At 43.8% G+C, this 24011-nt stretch overlaps 1 protein-coding gene across 4 annotated transcripts in view; it reads right to left on the minus strand.

Moving 5' to 3' along the window:
- The window catches only part of CSNK1G3 (casein kinase 1 gamma 3), a 112885-nt gene that overhangs the window by 46247 nt on the left and 42627 nt on the right, over nt 1-24011 (minus strand). For all 4 annotated transcript variants that reach the window (XM_044275876.1, XM_044275877.1, XM_044275878.1 and 1 more), the window contains 2 exons: nt 19186-19226; nt 15556-15625 (listed from right to left, as the gene is read on the minus strand). In XM_044275876.1, coding sequence (XP_044131811.1) covers nt 15556-15625; nt 19186-19226 — 111 coding nt within the window. The remainder of the gene's footprint in view (nt 1-15555; nt 15626-19185; nt 19227-24011) is intronic.

Below are 24011 nucleotides of genomic sequence, written 5' to 3' on the forward strand. Positions count from 1 at the left end.
AATGTCATTGTTTGTAAATATAAAAAAAAAGCACACACAGAAGGACACTGCAAATCTACTAGCGTCAGGAGAAGTCAGTCCCAAATCTAATTTGCCTGCTCTTTATTAAGACAAAATTTAGTACTCGAGCACTCTGATATCTAAACTGCTCCACACGGCAGGAGAGAACTGAATGTACCACTCACTGAGAAGACCGGGCGGGTTACAGCAGACATCATTTCGCCTGCAATTACACTGGATTGATGACCATGTCCGAGAAATGTGCTACAACTAAAACTATTTTACAGGAGTTGTAATAGAATACAGGTACTTCATTTGAGACCATGGGGGGAAAAAATAAGATGGTTACACCACGACAAAGTACAGAACATACAATAACCCCATTGACAAACATCATGGAATGGCTTAAATTGCAATACCGTAACAGCACTGCTTTTTCTCCTCCTTTAGCAGCATACAGTCTGTTACACAACAGTCAAAAGTCTGCAAACCCAGTCTGAGGCTACCACGTCTGTGGAGTATGTGGCCCTAACGGCTGACACTCTGATTCCAGCATTGACTAGTTCATAAATGGCAATATCATGTTTTCTGCAGCACTGTAAAAAATAATACCATCAGGCTTTTCATCAGCATCATACCGCTAGAACATCCCAGTGGCCTTAGACTGACTTTATGAAATTCCTATGAAGTAATCATGCAACAAGCTAAGAATTTAAGGGGATGTGCCAAATGTCCCAAACACACCTGTCTGGGATACTGCGGCACGTACCTCCTACAAGGATAGGTAACGACCTATCGTTGCAGTAAGTATTTAAGATCCAGTATCGCTATCTATCTGGTGACAAACAGTTGTTACCGAGTGCACTGCACAGGCGATACTGAATCACAGCACACAACACCCATGGTGACTATCAGCGCCACAAGCGATATTAGGGCCAGGTTTGTTAAACACACTGTGTATGCCCGTACTGCCATTATTTGGGGGGTGGCCTCTTACCGGCCAGGGCCTGCCTATGCAATTATAGGAGGTTCCTGAAAGGGGATTGCCCTTAGGGCGGCCATTCCGTCTTTAGGGTGGTTGGTTTTGTTGCGTTGAAAGTATCTCTAACAATAGAAGACTTTTCAGTTTAATAGCAGTATAATAAAAAGTTACATTTATAGGTGGTCATCCTGTGAGAAATCTGTTGATTCCTAACCATTTACATAGTGGGATACCGACTCTTGCCTGGTCCGTTCAGGGATTTAAACCCCTTCCTGGCAATTCATCAGTGCCAGTGATAGTCTCTGACTCACTAGCATAGCCCGTCTGGTTCTGACCCATTTAAGTACAGCCCTGTTTTTGTGCGTGTCTGTACCTTAGAGTGGGTTCACATCACGTTCTTCCCCATTTGTTTAACATACACAAAAAACATATGTTAAACATATGCCTCAGACTGATGACATACAGTGGCTTCCGTTCACCATAGCGTTCCATTGTAAAAAAAAAAAAAAAATTATATATATATCTATATATCTCCACAACTATACACACTTTTTTTTTTTTTTTTTTTTTACCTGGACTGTGCAGGATACAACAACGTGGTGTGCTGCATTTTTGTATCTTTTTTTGTAATGTATACATCAAACAAAAGCATAAAACGTGATGTCCTCACAATGGCAAAAGACAGTAAGGTCGACTCTCTGAACATTTTGCAATAGCCCCCGCTTACATAAGGTTCATTTCATCTTCTAGTGTCTAGTTGTTTGGGTTCTAACTTTCTCATCTACATTGATAGATCCAAAGATACATTAGTTGTACTTACTAATATTGAAGAAAAAAAACTTTGTGGCACTCTTATGTGTCCACCCCGTTCCGTCAAGAAGAATACAAACTCCAGTTTACGCGGTGCAATAGAATTAATTTAATTTGCAATTCGGCATATCATATACGTGACGTTTCGGCCACAATCCGGCCTTCATCAGACTGGTGCCGCTAGAAAGACTGCTCGGATGGCGGGCATATATGGAAATTGCAGGAACGCCTGCTGGTATGTGGCGGTACACAGACCAGCAGGCGTTCCTGTGATTGTGGCCGAAACGTCACGTATAGGATATGCCGCATTGCAAATTAAATGAATTCTATTGCACCGCGTAAACTGGAGTTTGTATTCTTCTTGTACTTGAGGATGGCACCGCTGCTGTTCTTTCACGGGACTGGAGCAATAAGAAAGTCTGCTTCTTGGAGCTAAAACACATAAACAAGGGGAACTAGCTCACAAAAATGTAGGAGAAAAAGGTAGTTTGGTATAGAGGTGGCAATGGGCCAAATAGCTGAAATGCTTCAGCTATGGCATATGTTATTGAGACACCACATGTAAGGCATGTAATTGAAGCAAGTCAAAATGTGGAAACAACACTCCCATTTAGTTAACCATGTCTGAAATGCTTGGCAGCAGGAAGGAGGAGATCGGTTACATGCACTGCCAACATTACACAAAGGTTACAAATGGAGCTATGGATGGAGAGAAACCCTGTCAATCTCCACTTGTGGAAAGATGACAAGTAACAGGATGACCTTGGAGCACGGCTGGCAAGGCATGTGACAACTGCACCTCACTACCACTCCATTCTCCAGTCTCAAAGGGGTTCAGCCTTCTGGACATAAACTGTCCCCTAACAGGATGTTGTACCTATTGAACAAAACAAAAACTAATCTCCCGAAGCTCCATTCTGGTTTGTCAGGGTCATGAGTGCCGGTGTGGACTATCACATGTCCTCCGGCGGTGCCATATCACCACTGAGGCCATAGGCTGTAGGTACGCACGTGACCCCATCCATCCAAAGGTTTACAGGCTGGTAATGGAACATCACTGAATAGAGCCAGACGGCCAGTACTGGGTGGTGGGGAGAGGGCGAGTAGGATTTATTTTTATCAGTAGTGTGGGGTTTCGCTCTGGTAAATAGGGTAAGCGGGCGCAGTACAGAGGCAAAATACAAGTTCTTAACTCAAAACGTCAGTGTTTATTCACACTTGAGGCAATTGCACAAAACAGCACGCAACTTTGCAGTCTTGGTGTTAATCCACATACAATGGAAAGTTCATATAACACAAGTCACCTTGCTGGCAGTTCTGCCTCCAGTAGTCCACAGCAGGCTTTAGGGGGCCTGTTTCCCCAGCGTGCGGCCAGCACGGCACAAAGCCTCAGATCCCAAAAACAGACACATCTCTGCTGAGCCCAGCTGACTATTTAAGGACAGCCAGGTGCTGCCAAAACCCGGACCGGCACTTAAACTCTGGTCCGGTATTTGACCTCACCTGGCTGGAATCCAGCCCAGCCGCACATGCTGGGAGGAAAATACCTGCCTTGCCAGATACAACCCCTCACTGTGTTTTGTTTTTAAGTTGTTCCATATACGGTAAAACTGACCTGTTACTTTCATTCTACAGGCCAGAAATATTACTGAGATACAACAAATGTATAGATTTTGCTGTGTTTTACTACTGAAAAAAATATATAAAAAAAATAAAAAATAAATTTGCTTTTCATATTCTGACCATTATAACTTTTTTGTAGTTATGTGTACGGAGCCGAATACTAAACGGCAAGTGAACGCTGTCTTGCCTGTCAATCAAGTCTAGGAGGTCATGAACAGAGGTGGGACAACAGAGCCCCGAGGAGCAGGACCAACGCTTCCCCTGCTCCTAGAGGCTAATTTTTCTGCAGTAATGGGGGCGTGTATTAAAACTAGACTAGGCTATTCAGAGGACATTAGCACAATCGTTAAAATAAGCCAGGTTAGGGCTACATGCACACGACCGTATGGGTTTTGCGGGTCTGCAAAAAAAGGATGCCATCTTTTTTTTTTTTTTTTTTGCGGATCCATTGTAACAATGCCTAAAACAGACAGGAATAGGACATGTTACGGTATATTTCTTTTGCTGGGCTACGGAACGGACATACTGATGCGGACAGCACATTTTTTGCGGACCCATTAAAATGAATGGGTCTGCCTCCTATCCACACGGAACAGACACAGAAACAAAATATTTGTATTACATTTCTGCTGACAGAAGCCCTTTTTTTCTTCAATAAAACTGAAAAACTCCTTTAGGCCTCATGCACACAACCGTGGTGCGTTTTGCAGCCCGCAAATCGCAGATCCGCAAAACACGGAACAGCACGGACAGCCTTCAATATAAATGCCTATTCTTGTCCACAAAGCATTGACAAGGATAGGACAGGTTATATTTTTTTTTTTTGCGGGGCCACGGAACGTAGCACCGTATACAGACAGCACACGGAGTGCTGTCTGCATATTTTGCGGCCCCGTTGAAGTGAATGGGTCCGCATCAGAGGCCGCCGTTTTGGACCAAAACAACGGCTGTGTGCATGAGGCCTTAAAGTGGTTCTGCAGTTTGTTTAAACTGATGATCTATCCTCTGGATAAATCAGCATCTGATTGGCGGGGGTCTGACACCCAGGACCGCTATTGATCAGCTGTTTGAGAAGGCAGCGGCGCTCCAGGAGCGCCGCAGCCTTATCACCATTTACCACAGGTCCAGTGACGTCACGACTAGTATCAATGGCCTGGGCACGGCTAAGCTCCATTCAAGTGAACAGAGCTTAGCTCCGCCCAGGCCAGTTGATACTACTCGTGACATTACTGGGCCTGTGGTAAACAGGAAGAAGGCCCCGGCATTACTGCTGGCGCCGCTGCCTTCTCAAACAGCTGATCAGCGGGGGTCCTGGGTGTCGGACCCCCACCCGATCAGATGCTGATGATCAGAGGATAGATCAGTTTAAACAACCTGCATAACTCCTTTAAGGAATGGATAAAGGAGCTGTCCAGCCGTTAATATTGATGACCTATCGTCAGGATACCTCCTATTCAAAACAACTGATCAGCAGGGGTGTCGGACCCCAGCGGATCAGATATTGATGACCTATCCTAACAATAGGTGGTCAATATTAACGGCTGGAAAACCCCTTTAATGAGTACCTCTCATTTCTAATGGATTTTCAGGAGAGGTTATGGAGGTATACAAGAGGTGTAGCACTATTTCTGGCCATTAAATTATTTGAATCTGGCATTTTCACCTGTTTCCCCCGTCTGCAGCCTCCAGCTGTACTTCTTGGTTGTCCCTGAGCTAGTTTGTGGAAACTACCTGCTATGTCGGCCATACAAAGCACACAGACACTAGGAGGCTCTGCTCTCCTATCTCTCTGTAGCACACCCTCAGAAGCAGCATATAAGTGAACATAGTACAGCAGTACTGAAAAGTGTAGCTGCGAATCCAGCATGGGAGGGAAACAGAACACTCCTTAGAAACTGCAGCTTCTCTATCAGCTAAAAGAATCAATGATCGGTGCCGGATAGAGAGGAGCCTGATAAGTAGAAAAAGAGGCATTTTTATAATAGCATATTACAGGTTTCTTAGTTTTGCTTGCACTTTAAACCCAGAAATAACAACCAGTGTACTGTGCCAATTCACAGAGTGAACGCCCTACATTCTGAAGTTTCTTCTACAGAATCCTTTCAAATACCACACATCAAGCCACTGAGAAACACTACTTCAGCCGCGGTGATTTGTAATAGACTTAAAAATATTTACTGCAACCCAATAAAAAAGCGTTGTTGCCGAGCGGTTTTCTGCTCAAGCACGTCAGTTTTCTCTTGCGTAGAACAATTACAAAACAACAAACCAGTTCGGCAACATAATTCTGTCGCTGAACTCTGGCCTTTCATGTAGTTAAGCACAGTACTAAATATAGTGAAATGCTGACTTGTGGTGTATGATCTGGGTGGGTTTTTGCTCCTTAAGTCTTCTGTTCTGAGATGGAAGAAAGGAACTCCTTTAGCAGGTGGACTTGATTACTTCACCTAAGGCCTCTTGCACATGACCGTATGCATTTTAAAGGTCCACAAAAACAGATCCGCAAAAAATACGGATGACATCGGTATGCATTCCGTATTTTGCGGAACGGAACAGCTGCCCCTTTATAGAACAGGACTATCCTTGTCCGTAATGCGGACAATAATAGGATATGGCTGACCCATACAGTATAACGTCTCCTTGTGGCTGCCCCCATACAGTATAACATCTCCTTGTGGCTGCCCCCATACAGTGCAACATCTCCTTGTGGCTGCCCCCATACAGTATAACGTCTCCTTGTGGCTGCCCCCATACAGTATAACGTCTCCTTGTGGCTGCCCCCATACAGTATAACGTCTCCTTGTGGCTGCCCCCATAATAGTCCTGGCTGCCCCCATACAGTATAACGTCTCCTTGTGGCTGCCCCCATACAGTATAACGTCTCCTTGTGGCTGCCCCCATACAGTATAACATCTCCTTGTGGCTGCCCCCATACAGTATAACATCTACTTGTGGCTGCCCCCATACAGTGCAACGTCTCCTTGTGGCTGCCCCCATACAGTATAACGTCTCCTTGTGGCTGCCCCCATACAGTATAACGTCTCCTTGTGGCTGCCCCCATACAGTATAACGTCTCCTTGTGGCTGCCCCCATACAGTATAACGTCTCCTTGTGGCTGCCCCCATACAGTATAACGTCTCCTTGTGGCTGCCCCCATACAGTATAACGTCTCCTTGTGGCTGCCCCCATACAGTATAACGTCTCCTTGTGGCTGCCCCCATACAGTGCCCCATACAGTATAACGTCTCCTTGTGGCTTCCCCCATACAGTATAATGTCTCCTTGTGGCCAAGCGTTTTTACTTTTAAATGAGTATTTATCGCGATATACATCGTTATCGTGATAAATTTCTTAACATTGTTATCGTGGGGACATTTTTGATATCGCCCAACCCTAGTCTCATACGCATCATCATAAGTTGCAACGATGCACATTTGCCCATCTCCTGACATATTCTTCTTGGGTTCTAGCAAGGAGTTCCGATTAACCGCTAGAGAATGTTGGTAAGCTCTGGCCAATACGGGTTGCGGATACCGTCTATTTCTAAACCTATGCCTGCCTTTCCAATCGTCCTTCCTTTCTTTCTAACAAACCGCCTTGTAGTCGCTGTATATTCAGAGTGTGTTTACACTCCTAGCGCGATCGCCCCTGAAAAGAAGCCTGTCAGGTAGGCGGGAGGGAGTGACTGTAATGCCGCACCCCCGGCCCACCTACTGGCTGGCTTGGAGGCTGGATCCGATTGAGGTGAGGAGCCTCCTCCTTATAACTAGTGGAGATCGGCAGCCGTGTTATGGCCACCCTAGCGGCAATGCAGACCACCTCACTACACAAGGTTGTCGGCTTGCTATATGTTTGTTTGTCTGCACCTTACATTGAGATAGCTCTTGATGAGCCAAACTGGCAAAATGTGTAGAGTGAGCGCGTGATAGAGATGACATGTACACAGCCCGAGGAAGCGTGATTTACCTCGAAACGGCCGTCGCCTCATGGTGACTGTGTGGGGTCCTGTACCCCTACCGCCCAATTTGTTTTTATTCCGTTATGGAGCAATAAAGTAAGAATTGGACTATCCTTGTGTAGTGCAGTCTTCTATCTTCACATGTTTATATGCATCTTATATGCTAGATAGTTTTAGACTGTAAAAGAAGGCGCAACATTAAACCAGTTGCTACTGGAGTTTATGAATACATGATAAGGACATAGGTGTGATGAGACCGATATCGCTAGTGGGTTACTACTAGGCCACTTGCGGATTACATTTAATTAGTTCACACCCTATGCTTGTGCCTTCCACTCCAGCAGCACCCACAGCTGATTTGATATCACATAGTAGCAACTGTGCAGATACCAGTTAATGAGCGCTACAGTATACTGGTAATCTTAAGTACTTCACAGTTTGCTACATTTTACAGAGCACAGTCAATTGTGAGAAGTTGTTTGTGACAATAGGGGCTGGTCTGAAAATTACGGAGGGTATGTTCGGTGGGATTGTGTTAGTTATTATACACCCCGATGACAATGAATACCCCCAGCGACACCCCAGTTGCCACTAGTATTTTTACATATTTTCCTGATTGAGGGGCAATTCTTCCTGTTCGTTACTTTGTTTTAAAGAGGACCTTTCATCTGGCAAAAAAATGTGAACTAAGTGTCATGATCTGTACAGCGGCGCCCAGGGATCTCACTGCACTTACTATTATCCCTGGGCACCGGTCTGTTCTCCCGCTATGCCCTCCGGTATGTTCGGTTACTTAGTTATGGTAGGTGGAGACTTAGGGGACTTGGTTCTAGTAGGAGGAGACTGCCCTTGTTCTCCTGGGCGTCTCCTTCTCCTAGGCTGCAGCGCTGGCCAATCGCAGAGCAGAGCTCACAGCCTGGGAGAGAAAAAACCTCCCAGGCTGTGAGCTCTGTGTTGCGATTGGCCAGCGCTACAGCCTGGGAGAAGGAGACGCCCAGGAGAACAAGGGCAGTGTCCTCCTACTATAACCAAGTGACCGAACATACCAGAGGGCATAGCAGGAGAACGGAGCGGGGATAATAGTAAGTGCAGTGAGATCTCTGGGCGCCACTGTATAGATCACAACACTTAGTTCACAATTTTTGGCCAGATGAAAGGTCCTCTTTAAGTGATAATTAATTAAGATTAAGTGTTTTATATTTCAATTTTCCTTTCGGCAGTGATAGTATTTTAAGAAGTCCCACATGTGTGGTCACAAGTCAGAACTCATTTAAGACAGCTCCCAGAGGTGGATAGGTCTTAAAGGGGTTGTCTCACTTCAGCAAATGGCAGTTATCATGTAAACAGTTAATAGGCACTAATGTATCATTATTTTATATGCTTCCTTTGCTGGCTTGATTCATTTTTCCATCATACTGTGCACTGCTCGTTTCCATGGTTGCGACCACCCTGTAATCCAGCAGCAGTGGTCGTGCTTGCACACTATGCGGAAAAAAAAAGTGCTGATCTTTCTGGTGACTAGGACCATGGGAGCTCACATAGGCAGTCACTTTTTCCTATAGTGGGCAAACACGACCACCACTGGTTGATTGCAGGGTGGTCGTAACTATGGAAACGAGAAGCCTATAATGTGATGGAAAACTGAATGAAGCCCGCAAATGAGGCAATATGGACAATCACAATATATTAGGAAGTGCATTGTGTTAACTTTCCATAATAAATGCCACTTGCTGAAGTGAGACAACCCCTTTAATGTCCAGATAGGAGTAACACTTTAAATGTGTCTTTTCCTATTGGACAAAACTTGCTTGGATTCAGGTGTGAGGCTTTCTGAGAGAGATCACGCTAATGCAATCCCAGTAAGATGGATCGGTGGCTCCCACATGAACATACTACTGGCTGCAGCTGTGCTATATGTAGAGGAAACAGTAACAATACTCCGACAATATACCACATCCCACAATACAGATGTCCTTGTGAAGCTCCGGCTGACACAATGAAAGCCAGCTCCAGTAATCCGTGTGCACCTTTCTGCCTTACAAATCATTTCCTTGCCAATTTCCTTAGATTATATGCAGAAGAAATAGGACACGCGGAATCTGCCACACAAATCATGTGAATGTGGAGACCGGGGAAATTCACTTCTATACGGTAATACAGTCGCCTCCAATAAATACGAGTAAAAAAACCTTCCTTAATTATCTATGAATATTTATTAATAGTAGGGAATACAATAGATCAGGGATGCTCAACTTGCGGCCCTCCAGCTGTTGCAAAACTACAACTCCCAGCATACCCTGAAAGCTGTAGGTTGTCCAGGCATGCTGGGAGTTGTAGTTTTGCAACAGCTGGAGGGCCGCAGGTTGAGCATCCCTGCAATAGATTAATGCCACTTAAAAATGCCTCATTATTCCATATCATAACATGACTAATTAGAACCAAACTCCACCCCACTATGAGGAGAACAGCGGGCACCAGGGAAGCAATTCACATGAGGGCATCATGTAAACCTTTTGGATAGTGCTGGACATATCATATGACTAGCTGCTTGGAACTGGGTAACCCCTTCTCCAACAGTGTCAGAGATAAAAGCGCAAGGATAAGGTTACTGAAATATGTGGAAAAACATACCTAAAGTGCTGGTGGCAAAATAAAGCCACCGTAACGTTCAGCAGAAGCCTGAGCGTGTTGGTTCCCCTGGGGCATGGGGGCTCAATGTTCCTCTTTTGGTATGGACCCGGAGATTTTGTTTCATCATCTTTTGGGCTCATGCACACAACCGTATGCCCTCCGAGCGGGCCATATGTCCTGGAGCGGCATACATCGGGTACTATGATGCTGTGCGCATTAGCCCCGCACGCAGCCCGATGCGCAAAGTATCAGAGTAACCCATGATGCTGTGCGCTCCCGGACCATATGTCTCGGAGGGCATATGGTCGTGTGCATGAGCCCTTTGACAACAAAGATGCAAATATCCTTTTCTTAAAGGGTCAACAGCAAATAGCTGCAGCCTAGGCCATTAAAGGGGTAATCCGGCCAGTAAAGCCGCCTTTGAAAATGTCAGAATGGCTTAAAGCTGTGATGGCTAACCTCCAGCTGTGGTAAAACTACAACTCCCAAGATGCACACTTGCTTGGCCATTCTCAGAACTCCATCCATTTCTGTGGAGCATGCTGGGAGTCGTAGGTTCACCACAGCTGGAGTGCCAGAGGCTAGCCATCACTGGCTTAAAGGGTCCTTCACGCAGAGTACAGAAGGCTGCTGCTTGCATCGGCTCTGCTCTGCCCCTGAAGAATGTGGAGTACGGATCCTATATACTTTGTGGATCCGTAATCCGCAAGCTGCTGGTGCAAGTGACGGGTGCAGATCGCCCTGAGAAGCGTCGCTGCTCGTTCTGTGCACTGATTGGCTGATTTGTCATAATATCTGTGATGAGAGTGACCAGGAGGTACAGAAAGGTAGGGGACACAGGAAGAGTTTGGGGAATCAGTGAGGTGAATATGAGAATTTTTTTTTTCTTTCTGACTCTCAACTCCAATTACCACACGGGCAGAGAAATATGCCATGAAAAAGTGGTAAATAATAATAAAAAATTTGGGTATCGCCGTCATCTGGATTTGATAGATACGTCCATATCCATCTATATATTCTGCAAAAAAAACTGCAGCTTAATAAGGCGACTTTCACGCTAGCGTTTTTGCTGGATCCGGCAGGGTTCATCAAAAGCGCTTTAGTTACTGATAATACAACCATCTGCATCCGCTATGAATGGATCTGGTTGTATTATCTTTAACATCGCCAAGACGGATCCATCATGTACAGCACTGAAAGTCAATGGGGGACGGAACAGTTTTCTATTGTGTTAGAGAAAACGGATCCGTCCCCATTGACTTGCCTTGTGGGTCTGTCTTGCTCCACATCCCAGGATGGAAAGCAAACAGCAGCATGCTCTCCGGTATGAGAACGGAACGGAATGCATTTAGGAGCATTCCATTCAGTTACATTTTGTTTCGGGTATTGAGCCCCTGTGACGGATCTCAATACCGGAAAATATTAACGCTAGTGTGAAAGTAGCCTAACAGGTTTTAAAAAAAAAAAAAAAAAAAAAAAACACATACATCATTTCGGACAAAATAGAGAACGCTGAACAAAAGAAAAAGAAATGTGCCCAAAAAAAAAAACCGTGCAGCAGAAAGGCATGCCAATCATTCAGCTACAGTTACGTGCCCCCAGATGTAAGCAGGCTACTACAACATGGAGAGGAGACCGTAAACAGGAAATGCTCGATGAGAGACAGATCTTCCGAGACCCTCAAAGGAAACAATCAGTAAGGACAGTAGAGACCACAAGCAGCAGACCTTACAGGGTAGCATGAGAAAGAAGAAACGTCCCAAAAGGTTAATAAATTTAAAGGCGAATAGAGCAAATTTTTTATTTCTGACTGGTATTTATAGCAAGTCAAACTAAGGGGCCAAGAATGGAACAGAGCATCGCTAACGAGCGTTCACAGTAACAGTTGTTAGCGACGATCTGGCGGTGTAAATGCACTACCGAAACACACGTTTGTGCAGCACAAAAAAAAATCCTTTTTCCCCAGCGGCAGATCATGCTGTGTAAATACAACCTAAAGGGGGAAACAACGAGACAGTATGGGGAAGAGTGATGAGGTTAGCGATCACTCCTCCCCATACTGTGGGGGAAAAAAATCACTGCATGTGAATGCGCCGGTATCCTCCGTTAGCGGTCCTTCCCGACAATCTGTTTGTACATCGTCCCGTGTAAAGGGACCATAACTGCTGGCGATTAAATGAAAACCGGTATTTTTCCATTAAAGGGGCCGTCTCACTCTCATCTCAGATATCGATGGCATTGTTTTACCAGGGTTCAGACACTTTAGTAAAATAAAAAATAAAAAACACAACAAGCCAGTCAACCCATTGTTCACTGTAGTCCTAGCATTATATTTACACAAGAAGGAAGCTAAGGATATGCCAAGTTAAAGGTGAACGAAAACATTATGAAATTGAAGGGTGACAAAACGTAGATTGTCTATAACCACTTGACCAGAAATCTTAGAGGCCTCCTGGAGAAGCTCTTCACCATTTACGTCCATTCCAGGAGGCGGTCAACCACATCTACGGAGTAATGGAGGGTGGGTGGAATATATAATATTTCCTATATCCTAGCCGGCTCCTTCCTGGAAAGATATTTTTAGTGCTATTGACTTTCTGTCGTCTTGATAGTAAAGTGGATTTGCCTTGCAATATTTTGTTGATGTACCTAAGGGTAAGTTCACAGTAGCGTTATGAATATCTGGCATAGCTGGATAATGCCAGGAACAGCCAGATCCCCACTGACTACAAACCAGGGATCCAGATGCTTTCGGACGGAAAAAATACTTTTGCAGGTAGAGGTTTTTGCCCGGCCAACAACCATCACTTATGCCAGAACAGGTTGCTGGATTTTTTTAACACCTAGTGTAAGGGTGTACTTATTAGAAGTAGCGCCTGAAAAGCACAGTCTAACGCCCTAAGGAGAGAGGGAGCGCTCAAAATCCACAATCCATGCAACAGCTCAGCTCCATGTAAACCTACCCGCAACAGTGAGCAGAAATTCTGCAATGGATGAATGGATTGTGGACTCCACGTGTTGGCTCTCTCCCCAATCCCATCTATTTGCAGGGTGGTCAGACCCAGTCCCTGGGGCAACATGAGAGATTCATTTACATTTTTAGAAAAATTGCCGAATTTTTAGGGGACATTTTTCCTGATGTTTTGCCTTTGGATAAACACTGTAGCAAGAAGTTAGCGCAAAGCAAATAGTGAGATAGACAATATACGTCAAAACCATGCTTTTTAGTTTATGCTGCTTTTCCTTCAGTTTAAAAAAAAAAAACACTTTACGAAGACGCATTAAAAGAAATATATATAAAAAAAAATGCACACCGAGAAAACACAAGTAAAAAAAATAAAAATAATAATAATAATAGCAAGAAACTTATGGGGGGGAGATATAACGAGACTTAGTATAAAGTAAAAGGTCACTTTCACTGCATAGGAAACAACGTAAAAATGAAATCCATAAAACCATGGCAGAATTGTGTTTTTTTCCACCCCATTTGGATTTTCATTCCAGCTTCCCATTACATCGTTCGCGATGTTAAATGGTGCCATAAGAAAGTACTGTCCCACAAAAAACAATCCCTCGTACGGCTGTGTGAATGTAAAAACAAAAAAGTGATGGTCCTGAAGCAGTTAAACAATTTCTTTATTTTTGTATGGAAATAACTTTTTTAATTAACTTTTTTTTTTTAAAGGTTTCACGCTCATCCAATTAACTGCAACACTAACACAAGGAACTTTATTCCTTTTCAGAAACGTGCACATTAAGACGTTTGGTCCACCATAGACTTCATCATTCCGCGTGTCGTCCAAGACAGATTTGTAAGACGGCATGATGTAGCCAAGTCATCAATTTCCATTGAACCACAGCCACATGTTCAGCTCTACTTATACAAAGAGCTTAAAACGTTACAGAAACTATCATTACAGTTTAGAAAATAGCATGGCTTGTACCAGACAACGCACTGCAGCATACATTAACCAGTCAGCTGGCAAAAGGCGCACTTTCCAGTAAACCATTGTAGGGTTTGCCTCATGATGAATACACTTTATTCACAATGCAGCCTACATAAAACATAATATGGGTGCAGCGACGTCACCGCTTATGACCGGCGAGCGACGTCACCGCTTATGACCGGCGAGCGACGTCACCGCTTATGACCGGCGAGCGACGTCACCGCTTATGACCGGCGAGCGACGTCAACGCTTACTTTGAAGTGTTGATTAGTAGGGAATACCTATTAATTCAGTTATAAGGATTGTTCCTTGACTGCAGCTAACCAGATGAAGATTTTTTTAAAACATCAAAATGAAGGAGTAATCTTTCCCACTGACTTTTTCCTGTACAGCAAATTCTCATGAACCAGACTGAAACTTGATGTCTCATAGCCGACCAGCGGGGGTGCCCCCTGCAGTTCAGATATTGGCGACCTATCCCGATGATGGGTCATCAATATTAATGGCTGACCAACCCCTTTAAGACGGTACATTTAAAAAAAAACTAATCGCGTTGAAAACGCTGTCTATACTGCAGGAGAAGAGGAGGCGCAGAGCAGATGGATACACAGGCTTATGAGAGAAGATCCAGTATATCATGTAAACCTCTAAGCATTCTGGGATTAGGAGTCCAGTGGGTGGTCCTACTCAGTGATTGACAGTCTTCGCTCTATGACAGCGGTGATGACGGTCGCTCAATGGGTAAGGTCACCCACTGGACTCCTAAGAAAAGAACAAGTAGCAGTAAAGGACTACAAATTCTACTGAACCTTTTCCCACAAAACGACATACCAGTCTGCTCAGGTGTTATCAGTGATTGATAGCATTCTCTGTGCAAGTGTGTATACAGACATAACTGTCAGTCACTGATGGCTGTACATGGGGGTGGTCTTATGTATAGAAAGAGCAGAGGTTTAAATGTATAAATTAAACGTTATCGTGAATTCCCCCCTGACCAAAACAAAAAAAAAAAACTATACAATCTGCTCAGCTCCTCCTGCTCTATACCAGGCAGCCTGCAGATTGCACTGTATTTCATGGGGACAGGTTCCCTAGAGGCAAACTGATTATCCGTTAGATGCTTACTTAGCATATCCGCAAATTGTTGAATCAGACGAACAGATAGGACAGGTATGATAGGATAAAATATACCAAAAATCAAACAGCCTCTCCTTACAATTCAAAGCATAGGGATACAGTGTTCTGAATAAAAGTACTGTGCGATAAACTTCCATCAGATTAGTACTATCAGCAGAATTAAAGATGCATCGTACATTCGGCTGAACAGAAATCTGTAACATGCAGCAATTTGCCAGTTCTTCCAGAAGCCTTGACAGTAAGTAGTATCCATAGAGACGCATAGAACACAGATACCATAGAGACCATACTCGTGGGAACTGCACAGTAGCGCGCACCGCCTCTGTCAGGACTGTCATACAATATACAGCTTTATCATTTGCCAGGCCAATCTGACCAGCCTCACTCTTCACCTGAAATCTAGTTTTATGTTCAAGGCTTTTGTGCCAGGAAAGACGTATTATATGAACTGGGAAAAAAAAGACTTACCAACAGACCCCAACTGCTTGTAGAACCGATATTCCAAATGTAGCTGCGGTGCCCTGGATTTCATAGGTTCCTGGGAAAGAATAAACCTATTAAATATTGAAATGATATCGCATGCATATAAAAAGAGGGCTCGGGGCACTTCACAGCAAGACCTTAGTAGGCCAGACCCTTTAAAGGGAACCTGTCACCTGAATTTAGTGTAGAGAGCTGAGGACATGGGTTGCTAGATGGCCGCTAGCACATCCGCAATACCCAGTCCCCATAGCTATGTGTGCTTTTATTTGCTTAAAAAAAAAAAGATTTGATACATATGCAAATTAACATAAAAAAAGAGTCATATCTCACTTGTGTGACCAGAGAAGAGTCATATTTTCAAGCTCTTACTCATCTCGGGTTAATTTGCATATGTATCAAATAGGTTTTTATACACAATAAAAGCACACAGAGCTATGGGGACTGGGTATTGCGGATGTGCTAGCGGCCATCTTGCAACCCATGTCCTCAGCTCTATACCCAAAATCCCGGTGACAGGCTCCCTTTAAGGGGAACGTGTCGCCAAAAATGTTATCTGCCAGCTAAAACCAGATAGTGACACACACCCTTGTCTTTATTTTCTAATTGCAGATTTAATTATTCTATGTTCTGAACATGATTATGGGGGCCGCCATCTTGCTGTTCTTAACAGCATTTAGTAAGCATTTAAATAATTGCTTTATGGCAGCCCTATGGGCCATAGACACAATAGTCAGGAGGGGACCCCGCTGACCTCTATGGGAGAGTCTTCTGGGCATGCTCTGTGACCTGTGCAGAGGTCACTGTACAAGGGAAGAAGAGAGAAGCTCTGACAATCACATATTGTGAAGGAGGATCCAGTCTTATCTATAGACAGAGGTGGTATCATTACAAGCAGGATTAGAACGAGTTAGGCCTCGTTCACACCAGCGCTCAGCCTTTCCGTTCTCCTGCTCAGTTATAGGAGCAGGAGAACTTAAAGGACGGATCGGGCACAAAACTGAGGCGAGCGGAGCCTACAGACCCCATAGACTATAATGGGGTCCGTTAGGTTTACGCTCTGAAGATGATTTTGGAGCGGAGACAAAAGTACTGCATGCAGATACCAAATACATCTATTGTTTTTTTTGTTTTGTTTTTTCAAAGAAAAAAAGTTTTTTGCATTGCCACTTCCCAAGACCCATAACTTTTTTATTTTTCTTTATATGGAGTTGAGTGAGGGCTCGATTTTTGGGGGACGACCTGTATTTTTCATTGTTATCATTTTGGAGTAAATGGCGCTTTTTAATCGCTTGTTATTACGCTTTTTCGGTGGCAACTAAGAATAAATTAGCAATTCTGTCTTTATCTTTTTACGGCGTTCACCGTAGGGGATAATTAAACTATTTACGTAGTCCGGGTCATTACATTCACGGCAATACCGAACATATGGGGAGGAATATATTGAATGAAAAGAAAAAAATAAATTATATGTGTGTATATATAAATAATTTTTTTTCATTGAAAAGCGTATTTTATTGAATAAATTAGTTTTTGTTTTTTTTACCACTTAATAGTCTATAACAGACTATCTCTAGACTATAACAGACAGCTTTTTGATTGCTTTTAAAATGCAATGCACTATCCCTATAGTGCATTTTATTTTAATGGCAATGCTATTCTGACATAGACCAGCAGGCTACGCCAGCCTGTTGGAAATTACTTAAGGCTGGTCTGGGACCTACATCAGACCCCAGGGAGCCTTCACACACATCGACAACCCCCAATCGCATTTGCGGGGTGCCGATGGGAGACAGAGGGAGTCCGCTCCCTCTCTCAGCACTTTACATGCGCCCGCCACATGTAACGGGTTAAACAGCCCGGATCGGCACTCCTGCCGGTCAGGGCTGTTAGAGCAGGGTCGCAGCTCTCCTGTAAGAGCCAGTTCCCTGCTGCACGGGGGACCCATGCAGTGCTTAGACTGGGCAGCCGTAAAAAAGGCGGCCCAGCCTAAGGCCCCTTAGTGATCGCCGTAAAAAGGAGTATGGATGGTCACTAAGGAGGTAACAAGAGGTGCAATTGAAAAGACCATAAAAAGTATGCTGTGTGCTGTAAACGTATGAAGTGGTCTTAAAGAAAAACATAACGACCAATCACTGCAAAACATAAAAAGGGAAGCCGTACTGCGATTGGTTGCCATGGGCAACAGACCATTTTTCTTCTACAGTTTCATTAATCACCCAGGTGCGCAGCTCGTTGCAAGACACGATTGTACAGTAACAAGCCATACACCTGGGTCCAGCACATGACCAGGACAGGTTTCCATCCTTTCAGGGTTAACAGTGAAGGATGTACCTGAATTACAGCAAGCAGAGATCCTGCAAACCCTGGTGAATGCATGTACAAAGTAGATGGTTAAACAGTAGGCTTTGCAATATGCAAAAAAAAATAAAATAATAATAAAAAGAAAATCATTGGCTGAAACCAGAATACCCCTTTTAATATACCAAAGTTCGGTTCCAGGCCTTAAAGAGGTTGGCCCATCTCTCTAGGATATGTCACTATGAGCACTCTCATAGATGTGAATGGAGGGTGGCCGCGCTTGTATGGTGCACCCTTGTTCACTTTGGAGTCCCACCTCTGGGACCTGCATCTATCAGACATTAGTGGCATATCCTATTGAAATGCCCGCAAAGTACGAAATGGGCCAACCCTTTTAAAGGGTTTGTGTCAAGTTTAAAAATGACCCCTTACCCACAGGATAGAGGATAACTAACTGATTGAGCAGGTCCAACCACTGAGACCCCCAACATTCCTGAGAATGGGGTCCTGTTCTCCCACCTGAACTGGAGTGGCAGGTCAAACACTCACACTGCTGCTCCATTCGTTCTCTATAGGACTGATGAACACTATACTCGGCGGTCTCAGACAGTCCAATAAACAGTGAATGGAGCGGCAGAGCCCATGATTGACCAGTCCATTCTAGGACCCAATTAGTGGGTCTCCCAGCAGTCAGACGTCATCAATTAGACAGTTAACCCCTATGCCCTGGGCAGGGAATATTTTTTAAACTAGCCACAACCCCTTTAACTTGTAAGAGTGGTTAGGTAGCCACCAAATAAGCTGCATATAGCAGAGTAGGGGTTTGCAAAATGGCTAGGTGTCTTGGTGCTAATTTATCGTCACCGTAGCAGTCTACACTAGTTAGGATCAACCTGTTTAGCTGAAGGAAATCTACAAATGACAGAAAGTAGTACACATATTGGGAGACTTACTAGTCCGGTGTAATATTTAGACAGCGTACACTTAGATTAGGCAATCTAAAGCTATGCCACGTTAGGACCATTTTAGACACTTTTGTCTATCTTTACCTATTGGTTAGCTGACTGTGTGCAAACATTTTATGCCAAAAATGTCAGTGCATGTTGTCACAACAAGTCTAGTCTTCAAGTGAAGCACAAAAAGTGTCAAAAATACATAATACATCTGGCACAAAGCAAGTACACAAGTTTTTTGGGCACAAAGAAATGCAAAGCTAACTGCACCAGAAATCTGCCGTTATGGTAAAATAGAGCCAAAATATCCATGAGCCCAAAGGCCAAGATTACATAAAAAAAAAAGAATGAAAAATACACTTACCAGTTTAATCGCCACGTACTCATTTGTGTACAGATTTTTCCCTTGAAGAGAAGAACAAAAACAGGAATGTTAGAAGTTGCCAGGACGGGTTTACAGCAGAGCAGTGAGAAACAAGCGAGCAATGTGCCAGAATACAAAGTCCACATAAAACAGTAATGAGGCCCCGACTAATGCCTTTTATTCAAGAGATTTGCCAAAAAGCCACACAATGACCAAGTCAAAAACTGGCACTGGTTAAGTGAACAGCCATTGTTAAAACTGCGATTTTAGCTGGCCATATAAAACCTACAAAAACCGTATGTATAGTCTCCTCAGGCATTCTGCTACTTCCCGCCACACAGGATGTGTCAACGACCAACAGACAAATAAAAGTCCACCTTATATATGCAGTAGATATTCTTCATGGACACCAGCCAAAGGAAACCTCAGATCAAAGACATCTATAAAATGATGACTAGTGGAAAAGCTCACACAACCAAGAATGGGCCCCACAGGCATTTATAGTATATCTACAGGGCATGCTTGGCTACCTCTACATTTGCTCTCCACCTGAAGGCAGACGAGGAGACCCCAGTTCTCCACCTAGGTGTGCGTCCAGGACACTTATGGCATATACTGTAGACATGCCATTTATGTCCAAGTTGAGGTTACCCCCTTCCGGCACTAACTGCCTCAACAGAACATTGGCTATCTGGATGCAAATGTCATGTATCTACTGTAATTTCAAAGGCATCCGATGAACTGATACATTGCCACAAGACCTATCCATAAACTGATGCCGAGTATCAGGCTACGATTACATGGGTGACATTCACCACATCAAGGACACCGTTTTTGGCATCAAATAAAGGCACATCAAAAAGACAACATGTTCACATGTGAATTGGAGGTTCTGAACCGTCATAAATAACAGAGACCTGATGGGCCCATTATAAGTTAGTGTGATCCATAAGGCACCAATGACATTCGGCATGTAACAGTTACGGGAACGCCGTAAATTTCATTGTTGGGCTCCTATGCAAATTTTAAAACGGTGAGTGAATTCGAAAGGCATTAGAAATATAAAGGAAAGACTTGTACTTTTCCCTCCTGCTGGATCCACTTCTAGATCTGGCTGAAGAACCTGCAGGAAAATGTGCTTCAAAATCTCCTCCAAAAAACGCTGTATGCAAGCACCAGTTTTTCTCCGTACGAATCCTGGCACTCAAGACGAAAAACGGCCAGATCCCTCCCAGGTTGCATTATAGTCAAAGGGCTCTGGCAGGGAAAGGCAGTATCCAGTAGTATACGATAGTTTTAACTCTAGTGTGAAGCTAGCCTAATGCAAACGCCAAGTCAAGTTGGATCCCGATAGTTCATAATGCCTTCAGAACTGAAGCCAAAGATGATAATAATAGCAGTAGTAACAAGAAAATATCATTCAGCTTCCAGTTCTGTGACCGTGTGCTTTCATGCTTGTAATAGGCTTGGGGTTTAACTATTTTATACCTACTATCCCAATATCTGGCAGGAGATATGGCGAGCAGTGCATCCAGGAACAACCAGACACCCCAGCAGCAATGAGCACATGGACCCCACGCAGAAGTCTCGAGACTGCAGCTAATTGAGTCACCAAAGTCACCCAGCAACAGAAAATCCCATTAGTGGACAATTATTTCAATCAGTGAAAAATACCAGTATTGTCCTGGGAATGCTGAAAAAATCCTGGATCACTTCCAGAAAGCTGCTACATACACAAACCGAAATGGAAGGATTCTTCAAAGCAGTTATTACACACTGGAAATGAAGTCAGCCTAGCTTTATGTAAGATGCCAGCAGGCACGGAGAACAACCGCAAGGAAATTATAAGGGTACCTGCACACGGGCGCAGTTAGAGTTCAGCGGGGTTTTATGTGCGTTTCCGCACTAAGTACAGCATGCCGTACTTGCGGTTTTTGGTGTGGATTTGATGTGGTATAGCAAAGGGCGAAATCTGCACCCAAAAAAAAAAAAAAAAAAAAAAAAAAAAAAAAATTGTACAAAATAATTGACATGCTGCAGATTTGAAAATCAAAAGTGAAGATTTTTGGCAGTTTTTTTTTCTCCCCCTCAGCAAAACAGATTTTAGCTGTAAATCAACAGTGAATTATGGTATGCACTGCAAAAGATGAGTTTTCTGTGGTGCTTTTTGTTGCTTTTGCACATTCTTTAATGTTTTTGGAGGTTGTTGGTATGGCCTTTTTTTTTTCAATAGACTTCTCTACAGAAACAAAATGTAGCACCAAAAAATAAAAAAAAAATGCCCACACAAGGTTGTTTTTCTGATGGATTTTGCCTTGGGGTACTTTCACACTTGCGGCAGAGGAATCCGTCAAAACGTATGCCAACTGATGGCATTTGTAAGACTGATCAGGATCCTGATCCGTCTTACAAATGCTTGAAAAAATGCCGGATCCGCCTTTCCGGTGTCATCCTGAAAAACGGATACGGCATACATTTATTTTATTTATTTTTTTCAGTCTGCGCATGGACAGATCCAGCATTGCGGTATTTTGAATGCCGTATCTGGCACTAATAAATTCCTATGGAAAAAAAAATGCCAGGCAAGTGTTACGGATTTTTGGCCAGAGATAAAACCATAGCATGCAGCGGTATCATCTCCGTCCTGAAAAGTCAAAACGACTAAACTGAAGACATCCTGAACGGAACTGTATGCCGGAAAATAAAAACGCTAGTGTGAAAGCACCCTTAGGCCTCTTTCACACGGGCATCATATTTTTAGCCCGGATAAGAGGCGGGTGCGTGAACATGCGCAACTTTTCCACGCGAGTGCAAAACATTGTCACAGAAGTTCGGGCTTGGGATCGGTGTTCTGTAGATTGCTATTATTTTCCCTTATAACCATGTTATAAGGGAAAATAATACATTCTGAATACACCAGATAAATCGTCAAATAAGGCGTGTCCTCTGGTGCCGCAGATGATATCAAGACCAGTGTACAACACAATGGTCTTAATAAATCTCCTCTAAGACTGGTGACACTTTGTAAACCAGTTTGCCTCCTGGAGGTTTACTAATGCTTAGAGTTGCACAGGGTATCGAAGTTTCGATACCCAATCTTACTATTTAACGATACTAGGTTGCGCAGTCTAGTATCTGTTAGAGAACATGACATGCGCTAAAAAACTCAGCGCGTGCCATGTTCCCCTCAGCACAGTGGAGAAAGAGGCAATCCCTCCCTCCCCTCTGTGCCACCAATGGGAGTTTGGTATTGTGGAGGAGGGGGAGGGACTGTTGCCACTGCGCCACCAATAAATATAATTAACACATTAATTTAGGTGTCGCACCTGAGGGGTTAATTGCCGGGGATCGCAGCACCATGTCATAGAAGGTGGGTGCCAGGTATGCGATACCGCCGCGGGCACCCACTGCCTACATTTAAATTAATGTGTTCATTATATTCATTGGTGGCGCAGTGGCCACAGGCTCCCCTCCCAGTGGCAGCTCTTCCGATCGGAATGAAATCGTGGGGCTCCGATCGGTCACCATGGCAGCCAAGTCACTGCTGAAGCCCTGGCTGCCATGGTAAGCTCCCTGCTGCTTTGTGTACTATGTATAGGGCAGAAAGGAGAGTGTGAAGTCCTATTTACCCTTATAGATCTCTATTAGGGTGATTAGGACAAGGGATCAAAAGATCCCAGGTTCTAGCCCCTAAAGGGGCTAACGATATGGTTATAAAAAAAAAAAATGTTTAAATTGGCCCCTTTCACAATTTTACATATAAAACATCTGAACATTAAACAGGGGTGTGGAAATAAAAAAATACTTGTCGAAGGACTAAAGCGGGGGCTCAATCTACTTGTCCCTCATGACAATCTACTTGTTCTGATATAAAAAATAATTTTAAATCAAAACCATAATTCAATGCAGGGAGGTGGCCGGCTTACGCTCTAGTCTTTGTGGTGTGAAATGGCCAAATTTAGTCCTCGTTCACAACAGACGATTCTGTCCAGAATGCACTACATAGCGGCCGGCTCACTATGTTGTGGGACAGGAGGGGGCGTGATGATCCATTGACGTGAATAGCACCGTAGCCACCGCCGCAGGCGATCGGATGCACGGGATCGCAAGGCACAATTATGCCTGAGGAGTTTGGACTGGACCGCAGGCATAATGTGCCTTGCGATCCTGTGCAGCCGTTGGGCGTGGTTATGGTGCCAATCACTTCAACAGACTGCAAAAAACGGTGACTGCAATAGAAAATGCATCCACGTAAGGGCAGAGTTTTGTTCCAGGACAACGACAGAAATTTCTATATAGAAATGCTCACAAAAACTACTTATCAGAATTAGGAATAATATTATAATGCAAAGGCATCAGCTATTTTGAATATACAGGTAAAACTAGAAAAATTTGAATATCGTGCAAAAGTTCATTTATTTCACTAATGCAACTTAAAATTAGAATATTGTGAAAAAGGTTCAATATTCTCGGCTCAAAGTGTCACACTCTAGTCAGCTAATTAATCCCTACCCCCTGAGCAAAGGGTACCTAAAAATTGGGACTTTGGGGTTTTCATAAACTGTAAGCCTTAATCATCCAAATTCTAACAAAAAAGGCTTGAAATATGTTGCTTTGCATGTAATGAGTCTCTGTCATATGTTAGTTTCACCTTTTAAGTTGCATTACTGAAATAAATGAACTTTGCAGGATATTCAAATCTTTCAAGTTTCACCTGTACAAAATACCCAGGACAAACCAACGTGGAGGTCCCTTTGCGTGTTGCCCCACTGGCCTACCTTCGTAGAAACTGGTGGAATCCACATCCTTGTGCTTGAGGAGCAGGA

This window comes from Bufo gargarizans, chromosome 1, assembly GCF_014858855.1.
Source record: "Bufo gargarizans isolate SCDJY-AF-19 chromosome 1, ASM1485885v1, whole genome shotgun sequence".
NCBI classification, from domain to species: Eukaryota; Metazoa; Chordata; class Amphibia; order Anura; family Bufonidae; genus Bufo; species Bufo gargarizans.